General features: G+C 37.0%; 2 protein-coding genes across 2 annotated transcripts; both read left to right on the top strand.

The window, feature by feature from the left end:
- Nucleotides 1-204: 204 nt before the first annotated feature.
- On the top strand, nucleotides 205-2,090 carry LOC131022239 (uncharacterized). Its single transcript, XM_057951709.1, has 2 exons — nucleotides 205-951; nucleotides 1,030-2,090. Exons 1-2 carry the CDS (start codon nucleotides 425-427, stop codon nucleotides 1,919-1,921), a joined length of 1,419 nt encoding a protein of 472 aa, XP_057807692.1. The 5' UTR covers nucleotides 205-424; the 3' UTR covers nucleotides 1,922-2,090.
- A 6,384-nt stretch (nucleotides 2,091-8,474) lies between these two features.
- Nucleotides 8,475-10,331, top strand: LOC131022231 (uncharacterized). Its single transcript, XM_057951698.1, has 2 exons — nucleotides 8,475-9,049; nucleotides 9,120-10,331. The coding sequence occupies exons 1-2, from the start codon at nucleotides 8,529-8,531 to the stop codon at nucleotides 10,009-10,011; spliced, it is 1,413 nt and encodes a 470-aa protein (XP_057807681.1). The 5' UTR covers nucleotides 8,475-8,528; the 3' UTR covers nucleotides 10,012-10,331.
- Nucleotides 10,332-14,294: the final 3,963 nt, after the last annotated feature.

Here is a 14,294-nt window from a genome sequence, read left to right as displayed (position 1 = left end):
GAGTGTAATTAATACTCAACAAAATTAATTTGTGTTACGTAAATTAATATACTATGTTATATTATTCTTTCTAGACTTGTAGTATTTTAATTTAAATAGTTTAGTGTGAACTCGTAGTATTTTCCCACTCCACATGTTCAATAATAGTAGATCTTTTTTTGTTTTGTTTAATCATCTATATATAAATCAGAGGTACCACCGGCCGGTTCAGAACAATGGTCCATTGGTCCATATCCACATGCCAAAAACGTGGCGTACAATAATTGCATGCATCGTCTATTTTGCACGCAGAAATTAGAAAAGGAAAACAGTTTTTTTTTTAATATTTTTGTGTTTGGTGTATGATGATCTATAAATAGAGGTGGAGAAGAACACAATTAAGTAAGTATAACAGCATCTGCTTAAGAAGAAAACGAGAGCAGCAATGGCAGCGGAGCTTCCAAATTTCATCGTGCTGAGGGCAACCGCCCATCAGCGGTACGTGTCGTACTACAAGGAAGAAGGCCCCCAGAAAGGGTGGGTGACCGCCGAGGTGGAGGACGTGTTCAGCCCACTGGTGAAGATCCAAGTGGAGCCCTCCAAAAGCGACGAGCGCTTCGTTCACTTCCGCTTCGTCCACACCAACAAGTACATAGCTCGAAGCAACAACTCCCAGCAGCTCATCGCAGTCGCTGACCAGCCGGAGGAAGACCTCTCCAAGCCCACCTGCACGCTCTTCGAGCCCGTTTTCACGCCCGCCACCAACGCCCTCGCCCTCCGCCACGTTCAGTCCAACCGCCGCGTTGACGTCCTTAGTCTCACGTTTAATCCTCCGCTCGCGCCCCGCCTTATTTGTCTTATCACACGCTTCGCTACTAACGAGCTGCCACCCTCTGATCATTACCAATTCATTGACTGGGATACCTTGATTATCTTACCCAGGCATGTCGCATTCAAGGGACACAATGACAAGTACGTACTATCTCTGATCCCAGCTTCCTTTATTCTAATTAGTATAATATCATCATCACCGACCTTGCTTGCTTGCAGGTATCTGAGAAGCTTGACGTTCCAGAATTTTCCGTACCAGCAGCTGTCGGCGGACGACCCCAACGCCACCGACACGGGGTTCGAGGTGCACACCATGCTGGACGGACATGTCCGCATAAAGTCCCTTCATTTCGATAGGTTCTGGAGACGCAGTCCCAATTGGATATGGGCGGACAACAACGACGCCAACAGCACCCACGCTGACACCTTGTTTTGGCCTGTCAAAATTGACGACAACACCATTGCGCTTCGGAACGCAGGCAACAACCATTTCATCATGCCTCTCACCCTCGAGGGAAAGACAGACTGTCTGAATGCCCGAGTGCCCAACATGACCAAAGAGACAAGATTTGTGGTGGAGGAGCTGGTTCTCAAACGAGACATCTACCACGTCCGATACCGCATGGAGGAATCTCGAATCTACGACGAGGAGCCCTTCCTCGCTGGGACAGCCACCGCCACCAACATGTCGAATGACGAAGCTACGCTAGGCATCACCGTCGCCTACGAGGAAGCTTCCTCCTACTCCTTCACCAGCAGCCGCTCCATAACTGCAGGGGTCGAGTCCAAGATCACTGTCGGCATTCCCAAAATCGCCAGCGGGAAGCTCCGAATCTCCTCGGAGGTGACCCAGACGCTGGAGTGGAACGAGACCAAGGAGGAGAAGAAGACTGTCGAGGTGGAGCACTCAGTCACCGTGCCGCCCAAGAGCCGGGCCACGGTTACCTACGTGGGGACGCAGGGAAAGTGCAGTGTTCCCTTCAGCTACACTCAGAAAGACAAGAGCTCTACCACTGGGCAGATGATTACCAGCCAGCATGCTGATGGTATCTTCTTTGGCGTCAATTATTACAATTTCCAGTTTGAAGCCATGGAAATCGAACCCCTCTAAGACCGGGTCGAGTCGGCTTGGGATCCTGTGTTTTATGATTGTGTTTGAATTGATTTCTGTTATTGCGTATTTATGTTTCTGATGTATATGTTTTGGAATAAAGGATCCTGTGCCCATCAATTTCATCATATATAAATGTTCAACGAAGAGACTATTGTTATGTTGTCCAGTCTTATCTTACCTTATACCAATATGATTACATTACTTGCTCCTGGCGGCTTAAAATTCCATCATTCTAATTTTACTCAATTATACTTTATTCTATATTTTATTCATTTTTAATATGTAAATATTTTTTATTGACAAAATGTAAATATATATTGATTAAAAATAAATGCCTATAAATATATATACATCAATCAATATATAATCAATAAATCTATACATAATATAATCATATGTGTGTATATATGTATATATAGTATGTATACAAAGATACCACTACTAAAAAACGTTCATACATAACGGTAATTTTTCGTTATTTATGTACCAAAAAAAGCGTTATATATAGTGATATTATGTATGAGGGCGCTCATACATAACGGTAATATACCGTTTACCTATACTATGTATACATAACGTAAATGAGGTATACATAACACATTGATTACCGTTTTATATAAATGCAATACATAATGGTAAAATCTGTTATAAAATGTATTTTTTCCGCTATGTATTGTAAATATAAATAACGATTTTTTATATTTTACATAACGATTAATTACTGTTTTCGTATGATAGCAAACATAACAATTTTTTTACCGTTATAAAACTTAACGGTCATTTCCGTTATGTATTTGCAAATGCAGAATTCAAGCATATTTTTTTTCCTATTTTTATAATTTTTTAAATACAAATTATACTTCCTCCACTTGTTTAATGTGTGTAGCGAAGGTAGGGTCCACATACTATTTTTGAAAAGTGTCATTATAAATGGGACAAAATAAAAAGAAAAGTGTGTCAAGATAAGTGGGACGGAGGGATTACAATATACAATATCTTCAAACACAATGTATACTACAACCAAAACATATATTATATAAATATTTAATCATCAAAATAACTTCATCCATCCATAATCAAAATGTCAAATATATCCAAATAACTTAACCATCCACTATTTAACCAACCAAGTAATGTATCTAAATAGCTAGATTAGTTATTTACAATTAATCTTCAACAAAAAATGGTACTCTGAAGCAGCTTTCAGTCAAAAGCAATTCATTCATCCATCCAAGCTTTCACCCTGCAAATGCGCGGAATGAAATATGAAAATCAAACGCAATCAATTCTAAGTATTCAATCAAAACGCGCATACATAACGAATTTTATCCGTTATCTCTATGCGGAAAAACTTGCGTTAAGTATAGTGGTGTTATGTATGTGGCGCGCATACATAACGGATATTTATACGTTATCTATACTATTAATTCATAAATAAACAACGCCTGCAAATTCGTTATCTATAGGCTTTTTACATAACGTTTCGGACCGTAATAAAAGTTTATATTTCTCCGTTATCTATATCGGTATACATAACGCCAGTTTTTAAATAAATAACATTGGAATTTTCGTTATCTATATAGTTATACATAACGACACTTTTTAAATAAATAACATTGGAGTTTCTGTTATCTATATAGTTATACATAACGGCATTGTTGTTTAGATAACTCTTTTTTTACGTTATGTATGTTTTTATACTTAACAGTTGTAGCCGTTATGTATATTTTTTTAGTTTTCGTTATGTATGCTACAAATAGCTTTTTATAATTTATTTGCAATTAAAATTAATTCTAAAACAATAAAATAATAAAAACCATCCATAAATCATGTCATGTATCATCCAAAATATTCATACAATCACCATCCGAATAGAGTTAACAGAAACACGTGTTATATCAGTCATATGTCCAAAGAAAGATAATACAATGATGATGCAACTAGATAGATAGCCATCTCAATCCGAATAACCAGCTTTCTCGCGAAGATGAGAGGCGTCCATTCAGCTCAACGTCTCAACTCAATTTTGTTCACATTATATATACCTGTTGGCATTAAAAAAGCATCCAAATAACGATATATCAGACTTAAGGGAATATACATATAACTATGAACTCCCAATCAAAACCTATTAATTAATTCAAATCTCAAGTGAAATAAAAAGTTAAATATTACAAGACCAAAGGTAACAATAGGTACCCTAATTAATTGAAACAAATGTCCAGAATATGCTTCAAGCAAATTAGATGTTAACACCAATAAGAACAGTGACATTCCTAATATTGTTCAGCTAAAAATTACAAGTGTATTAATCACATAACTAACACACGCTGAATTGACGTCCGACATCTTGATCGAATTCCCAATAAAAGTGAAATGAACTTGCTGCCATATTCAATCTCTCTATTCAAAGCAAACAGATAAACAAACAACTACTGTTTTATCATTTGTACAAGCAAAAAAATGATACTGAGAAATTAAGCATGCCTTTTGCAGTCATACTACAGATACGAAAAAAAGAACACAAACAAAAACAAAACAAATAGCTCAAAAGTTGTCTGTCTACAAAATAAGATTATGTCTAGCAGCAACAGGTTGGAATTTTGACCACAAAATTATGTCCAGCAGTAGCTTAAAAGTTAAAACTAATCAAACTACTTTCATTAAAATAACATTTTTTTAGTATTATAAAATGATAAAGGCATCACAGATATAAGTGAAAATTATGTCTAGAGGCGTTAAACAATGAACATATGACTAAAAGCATATTAATTAAATACGGTTATATATAAAGAGGAAAAGAAAACAAAAAACCTAAACCCTTGAGAGCACAGGAGAGCCAACTAAGGGTCGAGCCTCATTAAAACCTTCCTACGGAAAACCCCATGGAAAAAACCGTAAGAAGGAAAAAGAGTACCCGTCTATAAAACAGCAAAGACCGAAGAGCGGGAGGGAAGGTCTCGGGAACTCCGGCCTAACCATCGTCCCCAGACCAACCCGGCTCATACAAACAAAACGAAAGCAAAAGAAACAAAAAAGGGCAGATGGCCGGTGATACGCGGTCGCCATCTGCAGCCAAAGTCCAACAAACCACAAGAGCAAAAGGCCGGTAAGACGCCGTCGCCCAATGCTCCCAACCCAGATAGAAACCGTGAAGAAAAGGCCGGATAAGCGCCGTCGCCATAAGCTAACCCACGGACCCATGATAGAGTAGAACCGGGAGGCCTCGGCAAAGAGTAACCAGTATAGGCCGGTGATACGCCGTCGCCTACACTGAGACAACCGAGGTGCCCACGTCCGGCAGAAAAGGTGGAGGATTACCCGGCCGGTGAAACTCCGTCGCCGCCAACCATCCATGCTTCTTTCGCAGCAAAACAGCGAGGAGCGCTCCCAACGAACAAAAAGGAAGATTCCACGGCCGGTTATATGCCGTCGCCGCAAATCCTCGTCATGTCCGTCCCAAGAGGAGCTCCTCCAGAAGTCAGACTTCGAACTCAGAAGGTCCCTGACCACCGCGAAGCTGCCCTTCTCTCCCCAGCGCTGAATCAGGACCCCGCTGCTCCATCTCCCGTCCCTGCAGTCAGTGGCGGATTCAGGGGGGGCTGAAGCCCCCTCCCAATTTTTGAGTTTTTTTTTTTTTTTTTTTTTTTTTAATATAGAAATTTATTTCACTTAATATATCAATATATATGTATATGTGTATATAAATAAGAAATAGAAGAAAAAATATAATACATTATTTCTAGTATATCCAACTATCCATATTACTAATTCTTTGAAATTGTACATTGATTTGTTACATTTATGTTATTTTTATCCTATTTTTTTTTCTTAATTAATTTTTAATATTGAATTTGAGTCCATTCTAAAGTTAAAAGTAAAATTACTAATTATTAACAATGAAAGTTAGTTTATTTGTTTAGAAAATGAAATATATTTTTTTAAAAGAATGCATAAAAGTATTGTTTTGTATACTTTCAATCTACTTGATGTTGAATTAATTGAATTGCAAACATATATCTATTATATTAAGTGATTATTAAAAAAATGCATGAAAATAAAGTGTACGGAATGTTAAAAAAAATTTGCTTCGGGGGCGGGACCGTGTAAATGTCTACATACGTCGTAGATCAATAAATTCAGCCCCCCCTAACCTCAAATTCTGGATCCGCCCCTGCCTGCAGTAGACCACCCAGGGCAGCTCAAAGCAAACCGTCTGATCCGGAAAATGGAAGTTTCCCGGCATGAAGCCCGCCCTCAACAGAATAATCCATCCAAGGATCGGGGTCCCCTGCTGCACCCCCGCAATTAGCATCACACCGCCCGCCGAGAGAAGCACCACCATCTCAAGCATATCCTCCCTCTCCTTACCCTGAAACTCCGTAACCTTGCTCCCTTTACAGTCAGCGGAGCAGATAGCAACCAAGAACTCGCACCCAGCCCCTACCCACAAGCCGACGCAACAAAACGCGATCGAGGTGTTTTTTCCAAGAGACCAACAAACCCTAACCAGCGTGACCCACAACCCGTACAGATAAAGTCCAGCAGCACCCATCAGAATTTCACTCTTACGGAGCTAAAAGCATAATTGCAAGTTAATAGTAAGTAATCCATAGCTAACATATGACTGAATCCTGAATGTCACCTCCCTAATCCCAATATTGTTTAATATGTGGTTAACTCAACTAACTAATAGTAATGTTCGTTTTAGTCTAAAACTTCACTCAAATGCTAATCACAGATCTACAACATTCATCACAAAAATCAAAGAGAGCAACAGTACACTCACCGAGCCATGTCTTCACAGGTCCAATTACTCACTCTCTCAATTCAAAGAATCTAAAAAAAAAAAAATCAAAAGCAATAACAGAAACTAAACCACGCTATAAATCATCAAAAATATAGCTCGAGTTACACATTTCATGGGAGTAACTTTGAAATAAACATATATATATTGGAAAGAAAATCGACAAGAACAAAAACAATGATCGTCTTCGTGCTATGTAGAAATTACTCGTGTGTATAAAGTAAGCATGATTTGTAGTATGTAAGAAGCAGAAGCTGCAGAACTTACTTGGCACATTCAGTGAGTTTGCCTAGATTTTGATTATCCAGAAATAGCCAATATCAATTTCTTGTTCTTGTCAAGGTATTGCAATCATGAGTTGTTAATAATACCCCATATAACGTAAACGGACTTACTACAACAAATTAAACCAGCTCCAACACTAAAAAATGCATCCAATACTTATCGTAACCAGAGTTCGCAGTCTACACAGGCTGGAATCGATACAAAGAACAAGGCAGAGAGTTTTACCGAATAGAACTTCATATAATAATTAATAACACATATTTTACAAATTAATTAGAAGAAGATTTTGAAAGGTTAGTTCTAAGCAGATACTAATGAAATGAAAAGGCTGCAAAATCAAGAAAAATTGAAATAAACTATAGCTAAAGAGGTGAAACCGTATTTCCTGGAATGAATCTTTCATTAACTCCTAATTACAAGATAAGACTTTTTACAGCACGCCCACACTATGAAGCGTGAACTTCCAAAAGTAGGATCATTTTCTATAACCGTCTTTGTCCAGCTACTATTACTTAACTTAATGATAAGGCCAGATACACTAATTTAGTGAACTCGTATTCACATTTCTAAGATATGTTTCAAATAAGGTCCAATCATTTAACAAAGTACATATGCAGTACTCAACTAGCAGTAAGTAACAAAATAATCACCTGCAACTTTGTTGTAACTAACACGCACTGAACAAAATTTATTGTCAGAGTTAGTAAGACAGAAGGGTTCTAATCCTAAAAGAGAAGTACACTAAACCAGTAGGAACAAATATAAAATCCATATATATAGAATATAAAAAAGAGCTCTATGTCTTCAAATTACTCTTCAAAAGAGATCTATATAAAAAAGATCCATATATATATATAAGAATTATTGATACCTCAATGAAAACAAGAATACTTGACACTGCTCTGAATCAAATTAAACTAAAAATTGATGTGAAGAATACTTAATATTAAAACAAAAAAAACACTGCTAGCTCTGAATCAAAATGACCAAACAATCATTTACAAATTGATCACTCGTATTATTTCGCAACTTATATATTCTTGACATAAGTCATTTCGAAAAACATTATTTCTACACTTGCAGTAGCAATTTGAAGAATCAACTTAATGAGTAAAACATTAGAGGGTAAGTCATATATATATGTGTATTTGTTTGAACTAATTTCACCGAATGAGAACTAATATCATGCAAAAGGGATACAAATAAAATCAAGGGCAGTTTGGAGCACTGTGAAGGATGGTTGATTGCAATTTGCACAGGACCCCGAAAAAAATCAACTTTATAGATCTTTTTTAGTTTTTTTATCATATCCATATCCACGTGCCAAAACCGTAACTTTGGTGGCCCTCAATAATTGCATGCGTCGGTCAGAAATTAGGAAATGGAAAATAGTTTTTTTTTTAAATATTTTTGTGTTTGGTTTGTGATGATCTATAAATGAGAGAGCGGAGAAGAAGAGAAGTGTAACAACATCTGCTTAAGAAAAAAACAGCAGCAGCAGAAGCAGCAGCAATGGCGGCGGAGCTTCCGAATTTCATCGTGCTGAGGGCAACCGTCCAACAGCGGTACGTGTCGCACTTCAAGGAGTCAGGCCCTCCCGGCTGGAACTTCACAGGCTGGGTCAGCGCCTCCGAAGTCAACATTTTCAGCCCACTGGCGCAGATCCAAGTAGAGCAGGCCAAAATCGACGCCCGCTACGTTCACTTCCGCTTCGTCCACACCAACAAGTACTGGGCCAAAGCCAACAACGCCACCCAAATCATCGCAGTCGCTGACCAGCCTGTGGAAGACTTGTCCAACCCCGCCTGCACGCTCTTCGAGCCCATAATCACGCCCGGCTCCACCAACCTCGCCCTCAACCACGTTCAGACCGACCGCCGCATTGATGTCGTGGGTCACGGCATTCCCCCAATTCATTTTCTCCTCCAACGCGCCCCTGCTGGCACTGTAGGCACTGTTCACTTCCAGTTTATTGACTGGGATACGTTGATTACCTTACCCAGGCATGTCGCTTTCAAGGGACACGATGGCAGGTACCTACTATTTCTTCCCTCTATTCTCCTAATCATCATCATCGGCCTTACCTTAATTGCTTGCTTGCAGGTATGTGAGAAGCTTGACGTTCCAGAATTTTCCATACCATCAGCTGTCGGCGGACGACGCCAACGCCACCGACACGGGGTTCGAGGTGCACACCATGCTGGACGGACATGTCCGCATAAAGTCCCTTCACTTTGATAGGTTCTGGAGGCGCAGTCCCAATTGGATATGGGCGGATAACAATGACGCCAACAGCACCCACGCTGACACCTTGTTTTGGCCTGTCAAAATAGACGACAACACCATTGCGCTTCGGAACGCAGGCAACAACAACTTCATCAGGCCTTTGAGCATGGAGGGAAAGACCAACTGTCTGAACGCCCAAGTGCCCAACATGACCTTAGAAACGAGATTTGAGGTGGAGGAGCTGGTTCTGAAAAGAGAGATCTACCACGTCAGATACCGCATGGAGGAATCTCGAATCTACGACGAGGAGCCCTTCATCGCTGGAACAGCCACCGCCACCAACATGGCCAATGCTGAAGCTACGCTGGGCATCACCGTCACCTACGAGGAAGCCTCCTCCTACTCCTTCAGCAGCACCCGCTCCATATATGCAGGGGTCGAGTCCAGGATCACTGGCGGCATTCCCAAAATCGCCAGCGGCTCACTCCGAATCACCACGGAGATCACCCAGACGCTGGAGTGGAACGAGACCAAGGATGAGAAGAAGAGCGTCACGGTGGAGCACTCAGTCACGGTGCCGCCCAAGAGCCGGGCCACGGTGACCTACGTGGGGACGCAGGGAAAGTGCAGTGTTCCCTTCAACTACACTCAGAAAGACAAGAGCTCTACCAATGGGCAGATGATTACCAGCCAGCATGCTGATGGTATCTTCTTTGGCGTCAATTATTACAATTTCCAGTTTGAGGCCATGGAAGTCCAACCCCTCTGAGATCCTGCAGTGTTTTAAGATTGTGTTTGAATAAATTTCTGTTATTGCGTGTTTTTGTTTCTTGCATGTTGTGGAATAAAGGATTCCGACTGCTGTAACTGTGAGAGTGCTTTCATGAAGTCCAACCCCTCTGAGACCGGGTCGACTCGGGTTGGGATCCTGCAGTGTTTTAAGATTGTGTTTGAATTAATTTCTGTTATTGCATGACTATTTTTGTTTCTTAGCTATATGTTTTGGAATAAAGGATTCCGACTGCTGCATGTGACTGTGAGATAGTGCATCATTAATGTGATATACTATATCGTTTATTTTGGTTGATAGCGATGGTCCTTCGGAAATTATCTAACGTGTCTACTTTTTCTTGATTTTGAATGGATGGATAATCGTAAGTCACTTTATAAGCAGACCAACATACGCTTCATGAGATTTATATGGAGTATTAATTTATAAGAAATCGTGGACATATTTCAGAAATTTAATTTAATTACAATATTAATTTCTAACTTTAGTCAAACATCTTGAACGAACTTTTTGCAAGCATATCACAATCATTTTTTAGCATGCAGTTAGCGAATAATTTTTTTATTAATTATAATTTAATCTCTTGCAATTTTAAATTCATTTGAAAAAAAAATCTCTTTACTTTTTGTTCTCTTAATTATCTTGCACTATGTTTTCTTTCTTTCTCATTATGTTCTCTTTACGGCCTTGAGATATTGAGTTTGTTAATATTTTAAATTGATTTCCTAATATTTTTATTGCATATATATAAGATTTCGTCGACTTTATCAGTTTCTGTACTTAATTAGCTTCTGTATAAAGAGAACATAAGTTTGCCTTTTTTGGAACCGAATTAGAAATTTAGTTAGTTGCGGTGAAATTGTAATCATTCTAGCTATAGAAAACTTATTACGTGCATTTTTTTTCTTGAAATAAGTTTGCCTTCACTTACGTGTTACCCAAGTTGAGTTACTATTAGCCTGGTGCCATTGCAAAGCTCATTAGATTAATCATATTTTTAGAAGCGTGATTATGCATTTCTCTTTCAATTTAATATTATGACTTGATAATCCTGAACACTTTATCGTGTCGAGATATTCAATTGAGAATACCTGTTCATCGAGGTCAATTTGTCCATCTTCTTTGCAAATGTTGTCTGAACTTAGGTAAACCCTTTCTTTGATAAACATTAGAGACATGACGTAATCATTTATCGTATCAACTGTTGGGAACTTAATGAGATATCCTACTCTCAGTTTTGATGATACCAAAACTCCTAGTTCTTTTTGGAATAGACTAGAACTTTTCGAACTCAAGTGTTAGAGTTCATGTTTTCTAGTTATACTGTTGAAGACTGAAGATTGAATACCTCAACTGAAGTTAACTGCGAAAAGATAAAGTCATATACTGATGTATTGACTGGACGAAAGTTTCACTGAACGATCAGTGATAACTGAAGTATTAATGCGGACCACGTAGAATCAGCGGACTGATACTCATGACAAGTATCAGTTGACATTCTTCATCAGACTGAATTGCTGAATCCGGCATTAAATGCTCCTGCAACCGCATTAAATGCAAAGATTTAGAAGATCGTCCTTTCTCTGCAGAGAGTTCCTATTTGGTACAAGCTTTTCAAAGGCGCCCTACCTGTCGTACCTTTGAGACGACGTACTTCACCAAAACAAAAACCTCAAAGATTGTAACCTCAGCCAAATTCAAAGTTACTCTCACAACGGACGAACTCTTGAAGACCTTCTCTCCAACGGATCTATTCAAGACTTCGCCTATAAATAGAGCTCGAGGAACATTGCAATCTTTACCGATTCAAACGCACAAGTTGAACCTTTGCCAAATTTGCAACTCAGCCTTCAGCTGCATTCAAAAGTTTGAATCGAAGAAGAGAATCCACAAAGTCTAAATCAGTTCACTGATTAATTACATTTTCTTATTTCCTTAGGCAAATCCTTGTTTTATCCAAAGCCTAAGTTTTCGATTAGTTGAGAATCTGTTATCAGTAATCTTAGTTGAAAGATTTTGAACCCCTTTTCAACGCGAAAAGAGTGTTTGAGTAGAGCGGAGTTCATACCAGGGTTCTGACTCCAGAGATCTTAGGCAAGCGCTACAAAGGCATTTGTGTGTGTCTTAGCGTACTAAGAGCGAACGAGAAATCCAACCCAGTGTGTTGGTACTGAAAATCTGATTTTCAGTTGTAAGGTTTGTTGTGCACTCGTAAGCATTAGCCCAGAGTGTTTGTCAGACTAATCATCTGGTCGTGGACGTAGGAACTTTGGCTTCCGAACCACCAAAAAATCTTTGTGTTCTATATCTGCTTTCAGTTATTCCTTATCTACGTTAAACTTGTTTTACAACTGAACTGACTTAACTGAAAAAGTATAACTGACTTTCAGTATCAGTCTAAAACCATTTTCCAATTGAAATTTGGTTTGTTTGTATTCAATCTGCGAAAAATAGCCTACAAGTGTATTTCCCCCCTCCCCCCTCCCCATACACCTGTTCAGTCAACTATCCGGGACCCAACATCAACCATCTCATTAGGGGCTAAGAAATCTCTATTCTTAAATATTTTTGTATCAAATGCATTATTAATTAATGGATACAAATAATTTTTTCTTGATTTGTTAACTATTAATATAATGATTTTTAGATATTTCATAGTTTGTAGATATATACTGATTTTTAGATATTTAATGATTTTTGTATATGGAAACTGATTAAAATTTAGAAGAAAAAAAATGAAAGAGAATTAAGAAAAATTAGAATGGAGTGTTATACGACGTCACATAGGATAAAATTTATTTTGTTGGAATATTAATATAATAATTTTTAGATATTTAATGAATTTTAGATATTTAATGATTTTTATATATGAAAATCTATATATATATTAAAGAAAAATAAATTCTATCCTAACGGCAATATGATTAAATCATATTTCAAAGGTTGTTTTTTTGTAGATTTAATAATTAAGGATACTTATCTAATTTCGCATTTTGAGATCAACTTTATTGTGATTTTTAAGGGATCTATCGTCTTTTCCTATAGTAGTTTTTTTATTCCTATAGTATTAGAGGCAAATTAAAATATAATAAATTTTAAATCGTGTCCATTAAAGTATTATTGATTAAGGGCATAGACTAGTTCTACATTCTTATCTTAAGGGTGATTTTTATTTTAACCCAATTAATGTATTATATACGTTGGAAGCTGAATTGGTCTGCCCATGAGCCATGAGGTCGAAGATAATTTTTTAGGGAATATAAATAGAATTAATAATATCAAAGTCATATATATTAAAGTAAATCAAGTACGTTTTTAAATTGAAATTGGAGAGTTGGATATCATGAAGTATAAATGTATAATATTACAATAATCATTAAAACCTCAAAATTACAAATATATGTATTTTCTATTTTTCGTGTATGGATATAGATAAAATTTTATTGATCAGTAGAATACTAATATAAATATTTTTAGATATTTAATAGTTTTTAGATATATAATGATTTTTAGATATTTAATGGTTTTTGGATATGGAAATTGATTAAAAAATAAAAATGAATGAGAATTGAGGAAAATTAGAATGGAGTGATTGTACGACGCCACGTAGGATAAAATTTATTTTGTTGGAATATTTATATAATGATTTTTTAGATATTTAGTTTTGAAATATATCATGATTTTTAGATTTATATAGAAATTGATTAAAATTTAGAAAAAAATAAGAATGGATGGGAATTGAGGAAAATTAAAATGGGGTGATTATAGGATGCCACGTAAGGTAAGATTTATTTTGCTTTAATATATATATATATATATAGATATATAATTAAATAGGTTAATTGCATCAAAATACCTAACATTTTCCCAAAATTTGGTTTTTTGACAAACTTTTTAATTGTAGCAAAAATTTTAGCTACGTTTCAATTTATTGCAATGTCCATCCCGCGTATATTTTGGGAAAAGGTTAGGTATTTTGATGCAATTAGAATGGAGTGATTGTACGATGCCACGTAGGATAAAATTTATTTTGTTGGAATATTTATATAATGATTTTTTTAGATATTTAGTTTTTAAATATATCATGATTTTTAGATTTTTTTTAATAGTTTTTAGCTATAGAAATTGATTAAAATTTAGAAAAAAAAAGAATGAATGAGAATTAAGGAAAATTAGAATCGAGCGATTATAGGATGCCACATAGGATAGAAATTATTTTGCTTTAATATATATATATATATATATATATATATATATAGAGA

The sequence above is a fragment of the Salvia miltiorrhiza genome, chromosome 1, assembly GCF_028751815.1.
Source record: "Salvia miltiorrhiza cultivar Shanhuang (shh) chromosome 1, IMPLAD_Smil_shh, whole genome shotgun sequence".
In the NCBI taxonomy this organism is placed as follows: Eukaryota; Viridiplantae; Streptophyta; class Magnoliopsida; order Lamiales; family Lamiaceae; genus Salvia; species Salvia miltiorrhiza.
Note: the sequence above shows the minus strand (reverse complement) of the source record. Positions and strands in the feature narration are given on the sequence as shown.

Excerpts from the sequence above, each read along its gene's own strand:
- LOC131022239 (XM_057951709.1), top strand. The coding sequence starts at position 425 with ATGGCAGCGGAGCTTCCAAATTTCATCGTGCTGAGGGCAACCGCCCAT. Across the intron at positions 952-1,029 it reads TTCAAGGGACACAATGACAA|GTATCTGAGAAGCTTGACGT; the intron begins GTACGTACTATC and ends GCTTGCTTGCAG.
- LOC131022231 (XM_057951698.1), top strand. The coding sequence starts at position 8,529 with ATGGCGGCGGAGCTTCCGAATTTCATCGTGCTGAGGGCAACCGTCCAA. Across the intron at positions 9,050-9,119 it reads TTCAAGGGACACGATGGCAG|GTATGTGAGAAGCTTGACGT; the intron begins GTACCTACTATT and ends GCTTGCTTGCAG.